This window comes from Gymnoscopelus braueri (genome assembly GCF_963280865.1).
Source record: "Gymnoscopelus braueri genome assembly, chromosome: 17".
Lineage (NCBI taxonomy): Eukaryota > Metazoa > Chordata > Actinopteri > Myctophiformes > Myctophidae > Gymnoscopelus > Gymnoscopelus braueri.
The window spans coordinates 33927789-33951032 of record NC_137617.1 but is presented as its reverse complement, the minus strand read 5'-3'; the positions used below and the strand labels follow the sequence as shown (position 1 = coordinate 33951032).

General features: G+C 45.0%; 1 protein-coding gene across 4 annotated transcripts in view; it reads left to right on the top strand.

Annotated features, from left to right (window-relative positions):
• The window catches only part of cacna1g (calcium channel, voltage-dependent, T type, alpha 1G subunit), a gene marked incomplete at its 5' end in the record, with an annotated part of 186344 nt that overhangs the window by 22796 nt on the left and 140304 nt on the right, over nucleotides 1-23244 (top strand). For all 4 annotated transcript variants that reach the window (XM_080455501.1, XM_080455498.1, XM_080455499.1 and 1 more), the window contains one exon: nucleotides 7032-7165. In XM_080455501.1, the coding sequence (XP_080311627.1) occupies nucleotides 7032-7165 (134 nt within the window). The remainder of the gene's footprint in view (nucleotides 1-7031; nucleotides 7166-23244) is intronic.

The following is a 23244-nucleotide window of genomic DNA, read 5'->3' as shown; positions in this document are numbered from 1 at the left end:
TCTGTGATATTAGTTTTAGAGGGATCAATATCCTGATTACAAAGCTACAGTGTAACGTCCATATGCTGCTCTACCGGAACGGACCTGTGGGATCGTGTGCTTGTACAGTATGCCCCCTCCCAGTGGTGTAAAGTAACTAAGTACATTTACTCAAGTACTGTATATAGAGGTTTATAGAGTCATGCCTGATTTACATTTAGTTGTGTGCCGCTGTTATGCACCGAAAAAAATATCTAATCTCCAAACTCACTTATTTGCTATTTCTAGATTATTTGCTATTGCTATTTGCGGCTTTAAGGTTATGGTATGATATCGTAAGCATTATGTCCAGCTAAATAGCGTGTAGCCACACCCCTCTAGCCTGGTTCCAGACGAATCTGCCATTGCAAAAAATAAATTGCCCTTGGCAGATCAGGTCTGGCCCCTCTCAATAGATATTGGATTTCTCTCCCTCCAAAGTTGTGAGGGACCAATCAGGGCCCAGTATGCAAATATGGGGCGGGTTTATCACCAGAGGCATTTATTTAATTTGCCCCTCCACACAGAGATTCCAGACTAATGTCTACGCAGTGATATTAGTCTGGCCATGCCAGGCTGACACCCCTCATCTCTGGTCACACTTGGAAGAGGCCCTCTTCTTCCAAGATTTTGGTTCCAATCAACTAAAAATGTTGATGTCCTCACAAGTATAGTAATACAAACGTGTGTGTGCGTGTTCCTGTTTGTGTACAGTGTGTGTGTGGGTCCGTGCGTCCGTGCGTGCGTGCTTGTCTGTGTGTTTTAGTTTGTGAGGCATGGCTGCTGACATCAGCATGGTGTCAATGATGTCAAGTGATCCTGAAGGTTTAGTACAGGCCCCATATGTACATTGTGTGTTTATGTTGTGCGCGCGTGTGTGTGTGTGTGTGTGTGTGTGTGTGTGTGTGTGTGTGTGTGTCTGTGTGTGTGTGTGTGTGTGTGTGTGTGTGTGTGCGTGTGTGTGTGTTTGTCAGTAAAGCGATCATTCCTTTACCCTCGGGGCAGAAGGTTTCTCATATGATGGGCTCTGCAGGCATGCCGGGTTGAGCTAATGCAAAATGGATGAGTAATTACTGCACAGTGGAGGGAAGTCGAAAAGCCTCTCCTGGTAAACAGAAAAAAAAAGCCGATGAGGTGCAGAGAGACAGAGATTGATGAGGGTCTTATACCTGGCACTATATGTCGCTAATCGTTCAATTTCTATCTTCACATTCGGTCTCGCTGTCTCGGCGTGTAATCTGTCAGTCGTCACAGTTTGTTACTTTTCTTTCCTGCAACCCACTGATATACTCTGATAGACTCAGTGGTGGAAGAAGTACTCAGATATTTTACTTGAGTAAAAGTAGCGATACCACAAAATACTCTGTTAAAAGTAAAAGGTCTGTGTTCAAAATGTTACTTGAGTAAAAGTACAAAGGTATTTATTGGCATCAAAATATACTTACTAGCAAAAGAACAATTAAATGTTTGAAAATAGCAGATCTACAAGCTCAGAACGCGTCGCATAGATCAGTTATTTTGTATGTTTGCCAGACCCAAGGGGTCGGGCTTACATGAGGCTTTGTATCTGTTTTCTCCATACATGGTATGTCACTTTGTCCCCCGGCCCCAGCCAAAAAAGTCTGTCCCTCTTTCGTCATAGAAGGGACATAGAAGGGACACACGTCATGCGAAGCCCGGCCATTCAGATTTCAACCACTAGGGGTCTGGCAGTACCAGGTCTCCTGGTTCTAGTTTTTAAATGGGATCACAGTTTGTTTCTCTTTTTAAAGGGCTATGTTATGTTTTCAGTTATTGTTGGTATTCATGGCTCCCAGTTCCCATCTGATGTCGTGTTTGAGTTCAGACTGCTCAACACCGTACTGAATAACTGCTAGCTTGCATAACATCTTCAGATTAGGACTTAAATCTAAGATATACACGTCATTAGGTATGTTGCATCCTCCAAAGAGGATGATACGATCTCCCACCATGCAAGAACTCTTCCAAGACCTCTTACACAGGGCTTTCCCTTTGGGCTCAACCTTCTTCCATGAGCAGGTCTGTGGATTGAATTTCCACAGATCATTGAAGCACTGCTCTGAGTTGTTGCCACCAACTATGTACAGCTCTCCATTGTAGGCAAAGGCTGAATGACCCCAGCGTCCTTCTGAAAGAAGCTGTGCAGGTGTGCTCTGCCAGCAGTTGGTCTCTGTGTCAAACACTCTGACGTTGTTGTATAAGGCCCCCGGGTTCCCGTAGCCGCCGAATATAAACATCTTTGTCCCGATGATGGTGGCAGAGTGACGTGATGAAGCAGGTGGGTGAGTTCCTCTGGTATTAATTAAAGACCAGACCATTGTGCTGGTGTCCAACCTGTAGATGTCATTAGTGTCATTAGCAGAAGAATTTATTGCTAACAGTTGCTGAATGGTGTTGTGTTGGAAAATGCAATAAAAACATTTAAAAAGGACAATTATGTTGAATGTGATGACGACGGTGTGATGTCATTCCTTGATGACATCATTATATGGAATAGCTAATAACGTTACTCAAACTGAATGGCCACTTTAGTAAAATCTGAAATTTGAATGGCCACTTTAGTCAAATCTGAAATGTGCTAATAATACGATGTGTTTTGTCAGTACTATGACACCAGTACTATGACATCAGTCTTCCATATTCAGTGCCATTCCTATTTATGGCAGTTTGGTTCTGAGTGCCACAGCCAAAATTCATTGTAAAAAAAAAAGTGCTCAGGAGCCTTTTTCAGTAAGAAGTTAAACAAGAAGTGAATGGAGCAGCAAATCTTCAAATCATCATATCTTGGGTTCTGAACATTTTTGCCAGACCCAAGGGGTCGGGCTTACATGAGGCTTTGTATCTGTTTTCTCCATACATGGGCATGGTCACTTTGTCCCCCGGCCCTAGCCAAAAAAGTCTGTCCCCCTTTCGTCCCCTTTCGTCACGAACTATTCATGACATCATTATTATGTCACAAAAATGATAAAATGATTTATGCTTTTCAGTTATAAAGTGGTTTGTAGGTGTGTTACATACTAGGACTTCATTCTGGGTCTGGCAGAACCAGGTCTCCTGGTCTTGTTTATAATATAGTAATTTATATCTGCAAAGTAACTAGTAGCCTGACTAAAGTTTTCAAATAATTGTAGTGGAGTAAAAGTACAATATTTGCCTCTGAGATGTAGTGGAGTAGAAGTAAAAGTAAAAGTATTGCAAATTGGAAATACTTGTACTTAAGTACAGTACCTAAGTACACGTACTTAGTTACTTTCCACCACTGGATACACTCTGTATAATCTGCGACACGGCCAGGGTCCAAGTCTTCAAATGAACAAATCCAGTGTGTTTTGATGAGCAGAGAGAGGAACTGTATACGGGGAGGGATGCCTCTTCCTTTCTGTCCACTGGGAGCTCCTGAGGAACAGGTGGGCAGAAACCTCGGGCTGTTGTCAGTTCCTCTGTACTAACAAATCCACCATTCACTGTGAAAGGCAAGCCTGGCAGAGCATTCTGTAGCTCAACCACCAGTCAGAGGACCAAGGAAGGAAGTGGAATATGTTGTATCAAACAACACAAAAGTTTGTTGTTGTTGTTGTTGTTTGCGTCTATATCGTTGCTGTCGGGCAGAAACCTTGTATCTTCATAGTTCTACTTTCTATGTTTTTCGTTGTACAAGAGTACAAAAGTAGCGGAAATAGCCGACAATGTTGAAGTTCAAGTTCAAGTTTATTATGTCCCAAACTGGGCAATTTATGTTACAGCAGATAGTAAGAAACTCCAACACACAGTAAACATACATACACAAGACACACATAGACATAGACATAGACATAATCACAAGATCCAGATAATAATAGCTACTCATAGCTACCTCCTCCTGCTGCTATTATTGATGGCACGAATTCAGGATTTAGGGGGTGAGAGCTGTCTGCCCTAATAGAAGATGCTTTCTTAAGGCACGGTGGCGCAGTCGGTAGTGCTGTCGCCTCACAGCTAGAAGGTCCTGGGTTCGATTCCCGCCGGGGACGCTGTGGGCGCTGGGGGCGTGTCTTCTCCTCCGCGTCATCAGCGCCCATACCCTAGGTGGGGTTGGCGAAAGGGCCTACTCTGTGTGGAGTTTGCATGTTCTCCCCGTGTCTCCTAGGGTAGTTAATACCCTCACAAAAACATGTAGTAATCCTGGTCGCTATACCGCCTCCCCCATGACAGCCGGGGCGCCTGATGGAGGGGAAGGGAACTGGTTGGAATAACGTGTTCCTTCCACGCGCTACGTCCAACCAGGGAAACTCCCCCCTGTCAGGTGACAAGAAGGTCAGTTGGCTCTCATGCCTGAAGGAAGCATGAGCTCGGCCCTGGCCTCCCTACTGTGGGGGTCTGGTGTAGTGCTGGTGTAGGGCTGGTGTAGCGCCCAGGATCACTTAGGAAATTGGCACCGGGTGAAAAAAAATGGGTTACAAATATCGCAGGATAAAAAAAAAAAAAAAAAAAAGAAGATGCTTTCTTAAGCACCTGCTGGTCATATGACTCAGACAGCTAAATTGTACCCCCACAATCTTGCTAGCCCCCCTCACAACCCCGTTAAGGGCATTTTTCTGTCTAATGCCAAGGTTTCCATACCAACAAATGGCAGCAAATGAAATAACAGACTCTATGAAAGCTCTGTAGAATAAAATCATCAATGACTTATCCACCTGAAATTTGGCTAGCTTCCTTAAACAGAAGAGGGGCTGTTGAGGCTTTCTTACACACCATTTCAATGTGTTGCTGTGCGACGCATTGTGAGCTTGTACATTGTCTATTTCCGCAACTTTTGGAAACATTTTAAAAGTGGTTAAACCTGCTGTCTGTGGGTTTTATAAACATTTACCCAATGAAAAGTATCGACAAGAGCTCATGACTAAAAAATAACTTCAATCCACTGGGAACACAGGCCGCCCCCCTCCCCCCATATTTCCTCAAAACCGTATAACGGTTTCGGACATGCCCGTCTTCTGCCCGTCAGCAACGCTATGCATCTTCAGCCATCCAGTCTGAAGGTCCTCCTCCTCCTCCACATCTGGTGGGGGTATGTATATACTGCAGCCTGCGTAAAGATGAAGGAAGCCCACCCCGGGACAGCTGTCTGGAGAAGACGACACATCGGTGTTTCTGAATGTCAGCACACACTTCACAGTGTGAAGCGAAATATTTGAGGTCTCTCAAGGGAAACCACATCAGTGCGCGGATACAGCGTCTCACTGGGTCAGACGGGTGTGTTGAGCTGTAAACACGCACGTACGTGCGCACAAACACGCACACACACACTCGTGCGCGCGCACGCACACACACACACTTTCGAAAATGAAGTTTTGACTGCCAAAGGGGGAACTTTGTGGGCCTAAGCGGCGATGGTTTTGATATATTTATGAATTTCTCTGTGTACGTGTTTGGATCGCTCATTCACCGGTGGGTGTCCTACGCCTTGATCTCTTCCCAGAATATGAGTCCTTCATTTTTTATTCACTTCACGCCACATTCTTCTCCTCATCTACCATTCCTTCGCTTTTTGACTTATTCATGATTTTTTCCTTTTATTTGTCTCCCTTTCTTTTTACATTTACAGGAATTACGGCTATCTCCATTTTTCTTTATCCCAGTCCAAATCATTCTTTCACTCTTGTTTTTTTTTTCTTTTATGGCGTGGCTCTGCAAGAGGCTAGAGCTGTCTATGACAGGGTCTGTCTGTCTGTCTGTCTGTCTGTCTGTCTGTCTGTCTAATCTCACAAACCGCTGGACTGATCTTTCATGCTTTTATACATTTTGAAATATCTAACTTTAGTTGTATAATTGAAGATACGTCATAAATCATAGATACGTCATAAATGAATGATGTTGCCCACCACCACGGAGGTTGTGGGTTTGATTCCACTGTGGTGCATCCGGCTTTGTCAGGTATCTATATGTTCGGGGAGGGAAGCCGGATGGGGGAGGGTGATATTGGTCATTGCATGTAATCCTACATGCTGGGGCGGCACCTGTCAGTGGGGAGTGCTGTGCGGGAGGAGTAGGACGAAGGCCCTACGTCCTCCTGGTGGGGGCTCCTCACTGGTAGGCGAGTCGGTAGGATACGACGGCAGTGACAACACAGAAATGTGTGTGGGGAGGAATTAATTGGCATAACAACTACATTGGGAAGAAAAAGGGGGTAAAAAAATATTGGCTACAATACATTTAAAACTATTATAATAATAAAAGTAAAAAATAAATAAACTAATGATGTCAGAAGTGACTGAGGTCACAAGCTGGTGACATGAAGTCTGAGATCCACATTGGAGCACGTGGTTTATATGTGGATCCTGAGATCCACATAGCTTCATAGATTTTTGTTTTCATTTGATCGTTTTCTGCCAGTCCGCTCTGATAATGAACCAGCAGGCGGTCGATGTTTCCTTTGTTAGCAGGGCCAGGCGGTAATGAGTGCAGCCATATACTGATTAGTACAACAAACAGGTGGCACTCATAGTCTAGATATAGAGAGCCATTTTTACCTCAACCGTGTCTTTCTATTGCAGCCTGAAGAATGAGGGTTGTTTAAAAATGATGCAGCACTAAACTCAACAGGGTAAACTATAGCGTTGTCAACTACCTGAAATTCAAATAAGGGACAGCCTTATTTCCCTTATTTCCAAGAAAATTAAGGGATGCCCAGAAAAATCTAATCTCAATGTAAATACTTTATGTAACCACTACTTGAATGCCAGCATCCATATTCTGGGGGGAACATTAGATTTGGTGTAGACAGAAACAAATTATATGAGCTGTTTGACTTTGTTGTGTGTGTCCCTGATCAGTTCAATAGGAGACACGTCTTTTCTCTCTTTTAGTTATCCAAAATAAGGGACGATTCCTTATTTCAAGGGACGGATGGCACCCCTAAGCAGCAGATGTGTCCTACTTTACATCAAACGACGATTCTGAGTCCCTCTTCTCTCTCTCTCTCTCTCTGTCTGTCTCTCTCTCTCTTGTTGCAGGACTTTGATGATTTTATCTTTGCGTTCTTTGCCATCGAGATGGTGATCAAAATGGTGGCTCTGGGCATCGTGGGGAAGAAGTGCTACCTTGGAGATACGTGGAACCGCTTGGACTTCTTCATAGTGGTAGCTGGGTGAGTTATGCAGAGACACACAAACATCTCTCTCTCTCTCTCCCTCCCTCTCTCCCTCTCTTTTTTTAAATGGATAGTTCACCCCCAAAATGACTTATTGCGAACGCGGGAGGAGGCGCGGCGAAGCCGCGCCTCCGACCAAGTGGAGCATACTATGAAACCGTGCTCGGCTTGTGTGTGTCTCTGGGTCTCTGTGTGCACTGCCTGTGTGCACTGCCTGTGTGCAGCTCCTCTGAGATAAGTAAATGTCCAATTTAGACGTACCATACATCAAATGAAAGGTCTTTGAAAACTGAACACACATGTCAAGGTTGCGTTTAAGCCCGCCCCTTCCCCCGGAAGCCACACCCCGGAGAAGGCTCCTAAAAACTCCCCATTGAAACCCCATGTTAAATGAAAAGTGCCCGAATCGCTCCGAAACTTTTTCTACCCCCTCTAAGTAGGGGTCTACGAACAAATACTTCGGGCTCGGATTTTGGCTCCGCCCCCCGGAAGTGGGTGAAACAGGGACTTCAAACACTTTGTTGAATTGTTCAAAAACATTCCAAGTTTTTTTTTGGTGAATTTGTATTTTTCTAAGATGCTCCTTTTAACGCAGATTTTTTTTTAAAAAAAAATTAATTTTTTTATTGGTTACTTTTTTTTAAATATTTTTTTTCATTCTTTTTTTTCTTTTTTTTCTTTTTTTGCGTTCGCTTACCGCGTTCGCGCGTCTTACTTGTTTTCTATCGATTAGTCACCCCATGGAGACTTGAATTCATGGATATGTTTTAGTCTTTGTCACATTCCTAAGCCAATAATTTGATGACCGGCAGCGGTGCCTGTAGGAGACACAAAGAGTCTCCTTTGTGTCTCCTACCGGAACCGCTGCCTACCGGTCCGCTGGTCATCAAATTATTGGCTTAGGAATGCGACAAAAACAAAAAAATATCCATGGATCCAAGTCTCTCTTTTTTGGGTGAACTATCCCTTTAAGGGAGTTTCTTGCACTTGAGACGTACACAGCTATGGATACACGCACACACACACACACACACACACACACACACACACACACACACACACACACACACACACACACATGCTGGCCGACATGTGTTGTGAGTTTGCGAGACGGGCAGACTTGGAGTCAGCGTGTGGAGGGAATTCCTTCAGTGCCCCTCCAAGCTGTGCTTATACGCTGTGATTACATCTCACCCCCCAGTCTAAGCTACAGTATGAGCATCGATGGACCACGGTGCGTCGTTTGCTTGTTTGCACACATGCACAAACGACGCACACATGTACACGTATATTGTCGCTGTCTGGCAGAAACGGCATCATATCTCATACCTCAAATTTTCAACTTTTTAATGTTTTTTCGTAAATGAATGCCCTGCTTCGTCGTACGAAAGGTGGGGTTTATAAGAGTTTTGTGTCTAAATAATAACGACATTGGATCCATTTGGAACACAGGTTCTTTTTCCCATTTCCTGAAAAGTAATGGTTTTGAACAGAAAAGGTTTCTACTCGACAGCAACGATACGGGAGAGGAGTGTACATGCATTCGGCATGCAATGTCCCACGCGTACTGCACACGCACGCACGCACGCACGCACACATAATCTGATTAAACAAGTTAGTGAGCATCTCCTGCTGGCTTCTCTCTGACATTTTCATCACGCTGCCTCCCCTGCTGATTTTTAATGGCATCCATAACTTCTGTTGTCCATCAGTAAAAAGCAGAGCATATTTCCTCTCACTGCTGTTTGTGTGTGTGTGTGTGTGTGTGTGTGTGTGTGTGTGTGTGTGTGTGTGTGTGTGTGTGTGTGTGTGTGTGTGTGTGTGTGTGTGTGGTGTGTGTGGTGTGTGTGTGTGTGTGTGTGTGTGTGTGAGAGATGTAGGCAGGCACATGTGTGTGAGCGTGTCCTTCAGCTGCAGAAAAGGGTTGCATTTCAATTTCTGTCTCTAATAAAACTCACGCACGCCACGCACACACAGACACACAGACACACAGACACAGACACACACACACACACACACACACACACACACACACACACACACACACACACACACACACACACACACACACACACACACACACACACACACACACACACACACACACTGTCAACGGGGTCCGAGGCTTAACAATGAATAGCATCTGTGTTCTGCCAGCGAAGGTCACTCAGATATCTTACCATCTCTGTTCTCCCTCACCACACACACACACACACACACACACACACACACACACACACACACACACACACACACACACACACACACACACACACGCACAGCCTTATTCCATGCTCGCTTGCTGCTCCTTAACTAAGCCTCCCGGCTGAAGAAGCCATTGAAACGTCCGATGACATCTAGGATGAAATTATCCGTATGGTGAATGGAAACCTACTGTGATTTCCCCTTCGTCTCATTACTCTCTACCCATAAGTAAATAAGACTGTGTATGTTACTGCGGGCCTAGTCACGATCAGTCTGGCTACGTGAGACTACTGTGGGCCTGAAGGCCAATACATGCTCATCTTCTTCTCAGTTCAGAACTACACATTGAAGTCATTCAGAACATCAGAACTTCTGATGGGCGGCCTTCAGAACTTTTTCTCAGAATCGATCGTGAACCCCCAGATGCCCTGACTGTCCAAACTAGTTCGGAAAGCCTGTCTAAACCGACATCGGAAGGACCATGTATTGGCCTTCACCCATTAACACTATTTCTACATTGCAGTATTGATACTTTTACTTAAGTACTTTTTCCACCACTGGCCTACAGACAGTGTAGTTATGTTGGCGCTAGCGTTTGTTTACGTGTGTGCATGCATCTGTGTCTCTTTCTTTGTCTCTTTCTTGTCTGTTACGGTGCAAGAAAATCTGCACCTCTCCACTGTTAGGAGAGCCCCGTCCGTACTGAGACAATGGTAACCTAGGCAACGGGGGGCTGTCGGGCATGTGATATATCCTGGCAACAGTCAATATGCTCGGCGGTGGAAGGCTGTGATGAAGAAGCACTTGTTTCTTCGTCCGACCATGATTACAGCTGAGGCGCCTTTTCAGCTCGTCTCGCGCTTGCTCTCTTCCTTAATCACCTGGCCGCCACGAGGCTATGCGAGGGCGAGGGTTGATAGACTGAGTGATTTGATGGTTGGTTTGCACAGGTGAGAGAGAGAGAGAGAGAGAGAGAGAGAGAGAGAGAGAGAGAGAGAGAGAGAGAGAGAGAGAGAGAGAGAGAGAGAGAGAGAGAGAGAGAGAGAGAGAGAGAGAGAGAGAGAGAGAGAGAGAGAGAGAGAGGACTTGTCTATAGGGCAGTGGTTCTCAACCTTTTCAGGCCACGACCCCCCAAAATAATCATATTTGAACCGGAAAGACGTCACCCCAAAATAGGTCCGTCCTAATAAAATCCTTGATGCGGCGTAGTTTAGCTTATTTTTTAAATATAAATGTGAGTGTATTTTCCGGAGACTATTTAGCGGCACCGCAAAACCGGATCGCGACAATCCGGAAAGAGGATTCTTTTTTCTATTCTTTTTTTTTTTCAGTAGGCGTGGCCTAGACTGGATCACACGGGTCTTTAGTAACGCATACCAGGCTTTCCTCCGAGGTGGAAAGACTGGTGACGCGAGGTTACCCCCTAGCCTGGGACCAGACGAATCTGCCAGTGCCTCTGCGATTTGGGTGTGGCACCGCTCCGTTGTGAATCCATTTCCTGCTCCCGAAGTCTGGGGTGACCAATCAGGGCCCAGTATTCAAATATGGGAGACTGTAATTAGTAGATGGTTGTAGGTCTAACCAATTGCGTCCAGAGCCATTGTTTTCATCCCGCCCCTTGGGGAAAAAAACGTCCTCATAGAAGCACCAGACTCATATCCACGCAGTGATATAGTCTGGCTACGCGAACCCCCCCCCCCACCCCCCCACCCTGACAAGCACTTGGAATTGTAGGCATTACATTTGACTCGGTTCTACAGACAAATATTGTGAAACTAGCAGATCTACAAGCTCACACTGCCTCGCGTTGTGTGGCGTTGTGAGCTTGTAGATCAGCTGTTTACAAAATGCTTGCCTCTTTCTTATAGTATTTGACAATTTGGCCAATGTTTGACCAGTTCTTATAGTATAGTTATTTTTCTCTCTAATTTTTTTTTGGTATTAAAAAGGTCTTAAAAGTCATTAAATTGTCACTTCTGGGACCCCCCCCCCAAAAAAAAACAACAACAATCATGTTGGGACCCCCCTGGGAATGGAGAGAATGTGGTGGTGGAGATGGAGGAAGTGAGAAAGTGGATGAACCAATGAAGCGTGTCTAGATGGAGAGGAGTGGAGTGATTGAATGAAAAGTCGTGTGGTTGAGGAGGGGATAATAACAAAAGGCTTATCTATATAACGGTGTGAGAAAGAGAAAGGGTTGTTGGAGGCAGGGGGGGGGGGCGTGTATAGGTAAAGTTCCTGCCCACCACCGTGGAGTCTATAGGTTCGCTTCACTTTTACTTCACTTTGCAATTTTTTATTTTGGTCATCAGTTCACTTGGGTGACAGACGAAATCTTGTCTTGAGAGAGAGAGAGAGAGAGAGAGAGAGAGAGAGAGAGAGAGAGAGAGCGCGATGAGGTGACTGAGTGCACTGACACAAATAGCCAACTTCCCATCTCAGATTGGGTTTGGTGGAGCCCCAGTCAATATACCAGGGAGTCTATACAGCAGCTACAGTAGGCACTTAACAGACAGACAGACGGGACGGTATCCATACATCGATCTGTCTTCACACCTATCTCTCCTTGGAAAGGGAGAGAGAGAGGGAGGGGGTATGTAGTGTCTCATTGTAGAGGCCATTCCTATAATACAAAATAAAACACATTAAATTTAAAGCAACATTACACACAGTAACATACTGCAAATACGCAGATACAGATAGCTCTCTCTCACCCTCTCCCACCCACACCCCCATGCAGCCTTCAGCTGTTGTACAAGACAAATTGGATACAATGACCCGGGCAACAAATCAGCTATGTCAGCGTAAAGAGCAATTGAAGCAGTTTGCCGTGTAAGTGTACACACATTAAATGCATTATTAAAAGGTTTTAAGATGAGAAAATAAAGATGTCCTGAAGCAGCAGCACAAAGAGGTCATAGAGCTCAGGGAAAGAAGATTATTCCACTCATTCCAGCATTGTATTGGAACGGAATGGCCTACGTTCGATTTCTTTGAAGGGCTGAGGGTGGTGAATCAGTTTCCCACGAAAAAATATTTTGATATCATTTCTGATTTATATCATATTAGAATTTAACCACATGAACCATGTTGTGTCCCAAACACGACTTGTTTTGAGCTGTTTTCGGTAAAGAGATATTTGGTGTAGAGGGAAAAGAGGAGGAGACGGACAGAACCCTTTGTTTGCATGTAAAACTAAATGCAACAAAGATACATGTAAGCTAAAACATAAACAACATACAATACATTATATTTATATATGTATTTTGACTCAGAAAAAAATTGCATGTGTTCACAGAAAGAAAAGCTACATGTTCTTCAAAACATTGAATCAGACACCACGGTCTGGCCCATCAGGTCACAGACAGATTGTCCGCTGCAGCCTCATGCCATCATTACTGTTGTCATAACTCATCCCTGTACTGTATGTCTCATCCTTTGATGTCAGAATATTAAATAGCTCTTAGGAGAAATTAGAGAGAGAGAGGGAGAGAGAGAAAATGAGTGAGTGAGAGAGAGACACACAGACAGACAGACAGACAGACAGACAGACAGACAGACAGAGAGTAACCAAAGGGGGGGGGGGGAGAGAGAGAGGGAGAGGGAGAGGGGGGGGATGGAGGTAGCTGAGAGAATTACACAGGCAGGAAGAGCAGAGGCAACACAAGCTAATACAGCGTGCCCTCACTTTCTCCTGGTGATTTATTGATGCCACTTCGGAGCACATCCAGCCCTGGTCGGGGGGGACAGAGGAAGGATGCCCGTGAGTTGAGAGACACAGAGAAGAGAGAGAGAGAGAGAGAGAGACAGAGAGAGATAAAGAAAGAGCGGGAGAGATTGTGGTTATGGGGGAACGTGTGCAGGAGTTATGTGCCGTCCAGGCGAGAGAGGGCACAGCCAAGGGTAGAGTCATCTGAACAAGGAGAAACATTAAACAAACTGTCCGCTGTCGGGAGCCTTGTTATGTACAGTGTGTTCCTCTCTCTCTCTCTCTCTCTCTCTCTCTCTCTCTCTCTCTCTCTCGCTCTTGCTCTCTATCTCTGTCTGTCTCTCTCTGTCTCTGTCTCTCTCTCTGCATCTCTCCCCTCTCTCTGCATCTCTCCCCTCTCTCTGCCCTCTGTCCACCTGCCCCCCCTCTCTCCACGAGGCGACACATGTGTACTGTCACGTTAACAACTTTTAAGTCCTGTTTTATACAGTGGCGGACAATGGTGTCGTGCCCTTTTGAAAAGGGCCCAAAATGGCCACTCCGTCACCGCCAAGTGTGTGTGTGTGTGTCCACCACCACCACCACCACCGTCGTCCACCTGGTGATCTCTTCCATTAGCTTGATTATTTGCTGCTCTAGAAGTTGGTAAGATGAACGTGGCTCAGTGAATGTGTGAGCAGAATGTTTGATGAAAGGTGAAGGGAGGAGAGTGAGACGAGGCAGCAAAACAAAAACAAGACTATACCGCAAAGCCTCAAGGTCTTACACACTGCACGACTGCAGGTGGCTTTTTTTCCTGTGTGATTAATTCAGTGGTTCTCAAAGTGGGGGTCCGGGGACCCCCGTGGATCATCCTTGAGGAGTTCCAGGGGGTCCCCATGGAAAATGTGTTCATCAACTATATGAATAGTTTTGATGTGAATTTGTATTGTTTGTTTGGTGTGTAAAGACCTTTATCGCAATTGTCATAGCCTTATTACCACCATAATCACTGTTGATCACGAAGCTTTAGCAGTGTATGCAGAAACACAGTTCTTACTACTGTAATTTTCAGATTAGGGTGACCAGACGTCCCGGTCTGAATATAGATCATTGCCTGTTGCCAATAAATATCAGCAAAATGCTCAAATGTCCCCGTTTCCAACAAACAAACCCCCAAATGTCCCAGTTTGGATGGCAGTTAAAAAGGTCTATTGACTGTTTGATGTTTTCAGAGCTTAAAAATAATGTCAGTGAGGTAGATTAAAAACAACAAAGGATCGCCGCACACTCTAGCTTGCGATGCCAAAACTTAAGAACAGAGAACAATAAAAATGTACCAACGTTTGGGAAAAGCTGCCTTCTCCAAGGTCAGTAATCTAGATCAGCGTTTCTCAAAAAGAGTTCTGTGGCACCCTTGGGTGCCCTGACGGGATATATTTAGCATTTATCAATATCACTTCAGTCTAACCACTTAGTCCTTCTGTACTTAGTAAAACGGACCTGAGGGGCACTGTACTTGATGTTTTCTTTTTCAATCTACACCAAATCTCGCAAAAAAGTTGCTGATCTACAAGCACTAGATCTGCTATTTTTGGTGAATGTTCCTCCCAGAATAGGGTTGCTTGGGTTCAAGTGGTTAAAGGTCTAGTATAAAGTATAAAGCACGCACACGATAATGAGGAGCCGCCTGCAGCTAGTGTATCCATTTCAGCTATTAAGGATAGCTTATTAGATTGATTGTTGCTAATTATACCAATTTGTAATTACATTTTTAATTGTGTGAAGTTAAGAGTACAGTAAACCTTCCCCATTTTTCTCATCTAATTTTTTGGTAGACTAATAAATGGTCATGAGATGAACGTGCACGATGAACGTGTGAGAACCTGTGTCCCGGTTAGACATTTTGAAAATCTGGACACCCTGATTCAGTGAGTGAGTGAGAAAGAGAGAGAGGGAGAGAGAGAGAGAGCGAGAAAGAGAGAGAGCGAGAAAGAAAGAGAGAGAGAGAGAGAGAGAGAGAGAGAGAGAGAGAGAGAGAGAGAGAGAGAGAGCGAGAGAGAGAAATAAAGGAAACGGGCGCTAGGGTGTCACAGGGCAGGGTTTAGAACCCACCATGGTGCATCCAGCTTCTTTGTCGAGCGTCTATACGAACACAATTGGCACGTGTTTGGGGGAGAGAAGCCGGGCAGGAGAAAACATACGTTTATATTGCCAAAGCAAAAGCGTTACAAAACAATCAAGACAACACAATCTATGTACAATTAAATGGGAATAAAGAAATGTGTAAACAGTGCTGTGTTACATAGAACTTAGAGAATCTTACAAAACCATAAGAATTGTGCGTTTGCTGTCAGAAATAGGGTGGGGAGGGTCTGCATGTAGATCCTATGGGCTGGGGCGGCACCTGTCAGCGGGGAGTGTTGGGGGGAGGAGTAGGACGGAGGGGCTCCGTCCTCCCGGTGGGGGCACCTCACTGCCAGGTGAGTCAGCAGCAGTGACAACACACAAAAAAGTATTTGGGGAAAGGAATGAATTGTGGAGAAATAGCAACACACTCTCACTCCCCAAATGGCCTATCGTGAGTTCTTGGGACCAATGTGACCAAACGTCAACCCAAGACGTAAAAGGTTGACGGGTCCGCTAAAAAACAGTTAAAACGATAGAGGCGCGCCGCCTAAAGCGGACTTAAGCCACCGCCGAGTGAGCCGTCAGGCCGAGCGAGTCGTTGTGCCGAGTGTTGCGAAGTCTTCTTCAGCTGACTCAGTGCCGTTTGAGTTATGTTTCGATAGCCGATAGTCATGTGCCGTCGCAGGCACCCACTGCCAGTCGAACGTTTGACTTCTTGGGACGTCACCCGTTTGCCGTCTTGGGAGTTAGTATGCGTTGGGAGAAAAAGGGGTAAATAGCAAAATAGCAAGAAAATGAGAAAGAAAGAAAGATAGCAACCTTCTGGAATGTACCGTGCTTGCAGGAAAAGTAGCTGCCTGTCATTTCTGTCATATATCAAGAACTGGAGATGAAAAAGACTTTCCATCTGTTCTCAGTCACTTCTTCTTCTTCTCCCCATAAGTTCCTCCTGACAGACCCGTGCTTTCTTTAGCGCTGTCACTCCTGTCGATAGGTCTTCACCACGCGGTGACTAGATGTGTTGGTGTGTATGTAAGCATCTCACCCTGCACTGCTAATGACTGTGATAGCAGGCAGGATAAAAGTGCAGGGAACACCCAAAGGCCCGCATCTGTGGCGCACCGGGCTATCTATCATTCTGTCTGTCTCCTCTCCTCTCCTCTCCTCTCCTCTCCTCTCCTCTCCTCTCCTCTCCTCTCCTCTCCTCTCCACACACACACACACACACACACACACACGCACACGCACACGCACACACTCACAAATGCAGACAGAGATATCTGTCAATAAATCATTCCTTCGACGAAGGGTGTGCGGCAGCTCGCCTTGCCTCTGAAGTAGAAGTCAACAGACTGGGTAGCAACAGCTGACAACAACAGGAATATCAAACAGTCTAACTGGTTAGTTTAGAGAGAGAGAGAGAGAGAGAGAGAGAGAGAGATGCCTGCACTGCCCTGTCCGCATTTTCAGTACACACACACAAAGCTTGTATATCTGCTATTTTTGAATAGCCAACGAAAAAATATTTCCCGGTTTTAAAGGGTTAAATACATTTGAAAAATGTGCTGCTATTTGTCCCAAAGGTTTTATACTAAGTGAATGCTAAAACATTGTAATGCGGCTGTTTGTTTCAAAAGATTATCCCAAGCTAACCTTTCCTGTGTGGGTGTATAACTATTTCTGACAGCAAATGCACAATTCTTATGGTTTTGTAAGATTCTCTAAGTTGCCAATGTAACACAGCACTGTTTACACATTTCTTTATTCCCATTTAATTGTACATAGATTGTGTTGTCTTGATTGTTTTGTAACGCTTTTGCTTTGGCAATATAAACGTATGTTTTCTCCTGCCAATAAAAACCCTTTGAATTGAATTTGAATTGCGAGAGAGAGAGAGAGAGAGAACGCAGAGAGAGAAAGATAACAGAGAGAGAGATAACAGAAAATGATGGAGAATTGCGTAATAATCCGACGGGGATACATTAGTGAGGACCGTTTAGCTGTGGCGAGATCTACCCACCAGTGTTGAGCACAACATCCGATCCAAGTGTTGCGTAGGCGAACGACAGACCCTTCAGGCTTTAAAACGAAGTGTTTATTTTTGTGTTATTTTTAAAAATGCGTATTTTCTCCCTTGTTAATCTTGGCTCCCAGCTGAGCACTGACCGAGACGTGCACAGTAGTAGCGCCAAGGACAGAGGCCATGACCATAGGTCACGTCTGTCATGCTGCTATTGGAGGAAACCAGCTGGGGCGCGGTGACCTTTCGCCGTCTGGCCGCCCTAGTGAAGCCAGGGGACACTCGGCTGGACATGCACACACTGCAAAAATACTGAGTATTGATTTAACCCCTTACGGGGACTGTGTTTATGATGTCAGTCAGTGTATTTAACACTCAGGATTTGACTGAGTAGAAACATAGGAGAGAAAGAGAGAGAGGGAGAGAGAGAGAGATGAGAGTTATGATGCACTCCAAAGAGTGTACAAATGGATCCTTACAGGTCCATCTGGTTCCATGTTGTAGACTCTACAGAGTTAAATTGATAGTGAGGAATTTACTGTGTGATGAAATGGGAGGGTGATAGATGGATGTAGGCAGTATCTCTCAGATGCTGGTACTATCAATCTATAAATCTATCTATCTATCTATCTATCTATCTATCTATCTATCTACACATATGGTATATCTACAGTCTCTCTCTCTGTTTAGTGCTGGTGAAAGGTGTACTGAGCTGAAACATTACTGGTACGTTACTGTGAGACTACTGTAGTGTAGTGAAGTAACATGAGGACACAGTTGGAAGCAGGGCTCCACACTGCAGCAAACCTCCTTTCAATGTTCTCTGTCCATTCTCTTCTCCATCCATCCATCCATCCATCCGTCCGTCCATCCATCCATCCATCCATCCATCCATCCATCCATCCATCCATCCATCCATCCATCCATCCATCCCCAAGGTGGACATAATGTAGAGAGAGACATAGAGAGAGCTGTATATCACATCAAAACCGCCCCCACCCTTGCCGTGTTCAAAACCTCCCTCAAAACCCACCTCTTCAGAACTGCTTTTCCCACCTAGCCTGATCTCCTACCACCTTTTCAACTGCCATCCAACTTTTGTTTTATTCCCTGGCCCTCTGCAGCCTTTTTAACTTTTTAACCTTTATTCTCTAGATTCTCTTATTAAAGTTGTTTTGTTTTGTTTTGTTTTTATTTTGCTCTTCTTAGTTCTATGTAAAGCGTCTTTGAGTATTCAGAAAAGCGCTATATAAATCCCAGGTATTATTATTATTATTATTATTATAGAGTAATGCAGATAGGTTTAGAGAGAGAGACATACAGAGAGAGACATGAGACAGAGATGTAGCGAGACAGACATATATAGAGAGAAACAGAAATGCATAGAAAGAGACATAGAAGACAGGCGTAGAGAGAGCTAGACCGGACATAGAAACACGTAGTGAGAGAGACACACACACACACACACACACACACACACACACACACACACACACACACACACACACACACACACACACACACACACACACACACACACACACACACATAGAGAGAGACATAGAGAGAGACAGTCAGAGAGACACAGACAGACGTAGGAAGAGACAGAGAGGGAGAGGGAGAGAAGATAGATGTAGAGAGAGAGGTGAGGTAAGGACAAGATGGGTCAAACAACTGACACTGTCCTGCATTCCTGTCCTGCCTCTCATATTTTTCCTATTATAGCTCTATCTGGGTGGCATGGTGCGTCTTGTGTGTGTGTGTGTGTGTGTGTGTGTGTGTGTGTGTGTGTGTGTGTGTGTGTGTGTGTGTGTGTGTGTGTGTGTGTGTGTGTGTGTGTGTGTGTGTGTGTGAGGCACATGAAGGACGCCATGCGTACACCTTTCCAACATTTCTTCCCACACAAAGCCCACGGTTCCTTTGATAAACACACACACACACACACACACACACCCTGATAAGAGAGGACAAGGCAAAAAAAACAAGTTGGCTGCATGCCTGGATGAGTGTGTCTTTGTAGTTGTGTGGTTCGGTTTTTAATACGCCTGCGTGCGGACGTGTGTGTGTGTGTGTGTGTGTGTGTGTGTGTGTGTGTGTGTGTGTTTCTTGATACGACAAATGTAAATCTGATAGCATTTCTCGAGTGAATTTGTCCTTGCGAGCGAGGGGTTTATCTGTGTCAACGAGCGCCCGAAGACTATGTGTGCGAGCGTACAAATGGAACCAAATGGACCCTGTCTGTCGTGTCGGGTCCATTTGGTTCCATGTGTACGCTCTCCAGAGTTAAAGGAAACACTCAGGCTTTGGCAGTGCACATGTGGCTTGCTTTCATGCTGCAGTGTGTGTGTGTGTGTGTGTGTGTGTGTGTGTGTGTGTGTGTGTGTGTGTGTGTGTGTGTGTGTGTGTGCGTGTGCGCGCGCGTGTGTGTCTAAGAGCGCAACACCATCCGTCTCTCCGCCTGGCTCCCCGTTTGAGAATTCTCCTCACGCTAACTCCCTGTGAAGGTTGGGTCTACCCCCGTGCATCCCCAGATCGCTCCGCTCTGCTGCATTCCTACTCTATTCTCTCCCGCACCGCCCTCTGTCCTTTCAGTTCAGGAGAGGATTGTAGCGTTGAATGCACACTAAAATCCTCAATGTTTAACCACTTAAACCCTCTTATTCTTAGGGAAACCCAGACCTGAGTTGCAACTGTACTCAAATCGCTTTTTTCCCCCATCTACACCAAATTTCTTTGCCAAAAATAGCCGATCTTCAAGCCGATGGGCTAATGTCTCCCCCGGAATATGGATGCTGGGGTTCAGGTGGTTAATTTATCCATTTATAACTAACCACAAATGTACATTTGTATACTCTCAGAGTTAAATCAACACTGAAATCTGTGTTGAAAAAAAAAAAGATAGTGCCAATGTCAAAATATTGGCATCGCCTATGGCAAAATAGCAACAACAAAATAAATATACTTCCTGTGACTTTTCATCGTTTGTTTGACACAGTTAATTTCTCCTCCTTTATTTCTTTGCCCCCCCCCTCCCCTACAGATGGAAGGGAGATGGGTCCGTTTACAGTTTACACCAAGCATGCCTTCATCTGGCTCCCATCAGAGCTAGCTAGCCATGGGGCTGGCGCATACGTTAACTTAGGTTAGCCTTTTCTTTTAGCATAAGATCCCGCGCTGAAAATTTGATTTTTGCTCGTTGATGCAGATAAACCCCACTCGCAGAGGACAAACCCACTCGAGAAATGCTATCAGGTTTTATTATAGATTAGATTTTCAAGTTTAACCACTTACTGTAAACCCTCTGGTCTTAGAGAAACGGACTTGAGTTACGACTGTACTCTGACCGCTTTTTTCCATCTACAGCAGGGGTCTTCAACGTTTTTCAGGCCAAGGACCCCTTAGCTGAGAGAGAGATGAAGCAGGGACCCCCACTACATATTGGATTAATGTTAAATGTCTGTTTTCAGACATTTTACCACTTAAACCTTCAATACTTTGTAAACTGGACCTATGGCTCGGTACTTGGTCTGCTTTTTTGCACCAAATCTCTTCGCCGAAAATAACCGATTATAGTGGAAAAGGGAGAATAGGGATGCTAGTGTTCAAGTGGTTAATGTAAAAATAAAAAAAAGTCCCTATCACACAAAGATTTGGTGGCCCTCCTGCAGTATCTCTGAGGGGTCCCGGACCCCCTATCGAAAACCCCTGGTCTACACCAAATGTCTTTGCCAAAAATAGCCGATTTTGAGCTTGTAGATCTGCTATTTTCTGGGAATGTTCCACCCAGAATAGGCATGCTGTTCTAGTCATGTTCTAGTGGTTAAAAGAAAGAAGTGTTCTGTAGAACCTGATTCCCCCGTCGAGTTTCTCATAACAATGTCTACCTCTCTTCTGAGACGCTGCCTTGTTCAGAATGGTGTATATGGTAAATGTTTAATGCTCTCTGCAGCAGGCATTGCAGCACATTGCTCAGACCGTATACTGCTGCTTCACGGGGCTGAGAGGAGCTGCTCCACCACGACATCTAGAGCTCTTCGTGATGGGAGGGCAACTCTGTACTCTTCTGCTGACTGTTTACCCATTCAACTGATCACTTCTGCCCGGCAGCCATCCGTCTGCCCTCAGCTGTGTGTGTGTGTGTGTGTGTGTGTGTGTGTGTGTGTGTGTGTGTGTGTGTGTGTGTGTGTGTGTGTGTGTGTGTGTGTGTGTGTGTGTGTGTGTGTGTGTGTGTGTGTGTGTGTGTGTGTTTCCGACAAACAATACCTCCTTTGGGGGAAGCAAACGCACAGAGGCTGGTATCACCACCTGTGCAGGGACGACCCTGGGCCTAAGAGGAAACACTGGGGCATACACTCACACACACACACACACACACACGCACACGCTTCTTGCGCCAAAAAGCGTACACAGGTATGCACGCGCAGACACACCAGCGGACATGTGTTGTGAGTTTGTAAGACAGGCAGTCTTGGAGTCGGTGTGAGGAGGGAATTCCTTCATTCGCGTGCCCCTCCAAGCTGCACATGTGCACAGCATCTGCTTAACACACGCACCAAGAGAGAGAGAGAGAGAGAGAGAGAGAGAAGGGGAGAGAGACAGAGAGAGAGAGAAATGCAGAGTATGAAAGAGAGAGAACGAGAGACAGAATGACAAAGGGAAATCGTTGACAAAATCACCAAGACACACGGAAAGCATTTTTTTATTTGTTGCAGTGCTTGTGCGTTCCAGTGTTTTCCTCTCAAGGGCTATAGTTGTTTCACATGTACAGCCTCTAAGCAGTTAACCACTTGAAGCCCAGCGTCCATATTTTAGGGGGGAACATTAGTATTATACAGTATTATAGTATTATACAGTTCTAACTCAAGTCCAATTCACAAAGACTACTGGGGTCTAAGCCAGTGGTTCTCAACTACTGGTACGGGGACCACCAGTGGTCCTTGAGGGGGTTCCAGGTGGACCTTTATAGATCTTTAACTCTTGAAAGTGTAAAATGAAACCAAATGGACCCTTACGGGTCCATTTGGTTCCACTTTACGCTCTCAAGAGTTAAATTTAAACACCTGCATTGCTTAATTAAAGAAGATGTTGGTCCTATTGGTACCAACATCTATACAACATGGAATTGTGGACAAAATCGTATCCAACAATAACAAAATATTGTAAGTCTTGGGGTCTGAGAGGCTTAATCTCATCAAATGGTGGTCCGTGGCTCAAAATGCCGAACAAATAATGGACCTTGATATGAAAAAGGTTGAAAAGAAAACCACTGGTCTAAGTCAGTTAAAGAGTCATTCCACTGAGAAAGGCTGCTGAAGTGTCCTCCGTCTCAAGGTTAAGTGAGTCAGAATGATCTGGCACTGGCCTTTTGTTTGCACCGTGAAGTCCTCCTCCTCATTGACAAGTGATTCACTCTCTATTGATCTCTCAGGGGAAGGAGCTCGCTGCTCCTTTGAGGTTCTGCAGTCTGTGTGTGTGTGAGGCCATCGACGATATTGGAAAAGACCCTGAAGAACCTACATGGATCTAATGTAGTAATTATTTAGTCACAAGCTCTTGCTTATACTTGTCATTGGTTCAGTATTTATAAAAGCTCACAGACACATTTAACCACTTTGACCATCACTTCATCAAAAAAAATCAAATCTCTACAGTCTCACAATGCGTTGCATCGTGACATGTTGTGAGCTTGTAGATCGGTTATTTTTGCTACCTTTGTGTGTAGTTAGTGTAGTATGACGAAGTAGGGCATTCATTTAAGAAGAAAATATGGAGATGCAAGGTTTCTGCCCGACAGCAACGATATGCCTCTGAGCTTGTGAGATCGATGTTGCAACATTGCGCGTGTGTGTGTGTGTGTGTGTGTGTGTGTGTGTGTGTGTGTGTGTGTGTGTGTGTGCGTGTGCGTGAGCAGAAGCAGCTTTTCAATCAAGCCCAGCAATCCAGTAGGATTTTTTTTTTTCATTTATCAAGGCAACATGTTTGCCAAGGCAAACTCATTGCCTTCTCCAGTAAAGACAACTTCAACAAACTGAC